At 37.8% G+C, this 1,000-nt stretch overlaps 1 protein-coding gene across 1 annotated transcript in view; it reads left to right on the forward strand.

Moving 5' to 3' along the window:
• The window catches only part of LOC105822478 (40S ribosomal protein S24-like), a 1,453-nt gene extending 729 nt beyond the window's left edge, over positions 1 to 724 (forward strand). Inside the window, exon 2 of the mRNA XM_012659462.1 lies at positions 362 to 724. Coding sequence (XP_012514916.1) covers positions 362 to 724 — 363 coding nt within the window. The remainder of the gene's footprint in view (positions 1 to 361) is intronic.
• Positions 725 to 1,000: the final 276 nt, after the last annotated feature.

A 1,000-nucleotide genomic window follows, 5' to 3' on the forward strand; every position in this document is an offset into this window, starting at 1 on the left:
AAAAGACACCTGCACCCGAATGTTTATAGCAGCACAATTCACAATTGCAAAGATGTGGAAACAACCCAAGTGTCCATCAATACATGAGTGAAAGATATTTTTAATTCCAAAAAATTTCATGGGAATTTGAAAAGTCGAATGAATCTCTAAATATAAATGTATTTCTAAATATGTTACCAATGATATTCTCATACACCTGTCTCGGAAATAAAATGCTGCTAAAATATATTCAACTTAATAATTTTGGTTGCTGTGCACTTTGATATGATTGGCCAGCGAGGATAGGCCCTCTTTTCCTTCCTGTCTGCGTGAGGGTCCGCCGCCATCATGAACGAGACAGTCCTAGTAACTGGAAATTCAGACCAACCAACTGCTTCAGAGGAAACAAATGGTCATCGATGTCCTTCACCCTGGGAAGGCAACAGTACCAAAGACAGCAATTGGGGAGAAATTAGCCAAAATGTACAAGACCACATCAGATGTCATCTTTGTATTTGGATTCAGAACTCACTTTGGTGGTGGCAGGACAACTGGCTTTGGCATGATTTACGATTCCTTGGATTATGCAAAGAAAAATGAACCCAAACATAGGCTTGCAAGGCATGGTCTGTATGAGAAAAAAAAGACATCAAGAAAGCAGTTGAAGGAACGCAAGAACAGAATGAAGAAAGTCAGGGGGACTGCAAAGGCCAATGTTGGTGCTGACAAAAAGCCAAAGGAGTAAAGAAGCTGCAGTGACGTTATCTGCAGCTGTTGTGTGGGTTTCTCACAAGGGGATCAATAAACTTAAAAACTTTAAAAAATAATAATTTTGATTAATATTGTTTAGTGTTAATGAGGTTACATGTAAGATACACTTGATGTGCTTCAGTCTTGATCTAATTTATTAATGAGTTTCTATGATAATAAATGCATTTATTTCATCTTTCTCCTGTATTCTATGTGAGAGGTGTCATTCTACCTATAATAGCTAACTATGTAGAACAGCGGCAGGTGTAAA

This window comes from Propithecus coquereli, unplaced genomic scaffold (assembly GCF_000956105.1).
Source record: "Propithecus coquereli isolate 6110/MARCELLA unplaced genomic scaffold, Pcoq_1.0 Scaffold611, whole genome shotgun sequence".
Taxonomy (NCBI): domain Eukaryota; kingdom Metazoa; phylum Chordata; class Mammalia; order Primates; family Indriidae; genus Propithecus; species Propithecus coquereli.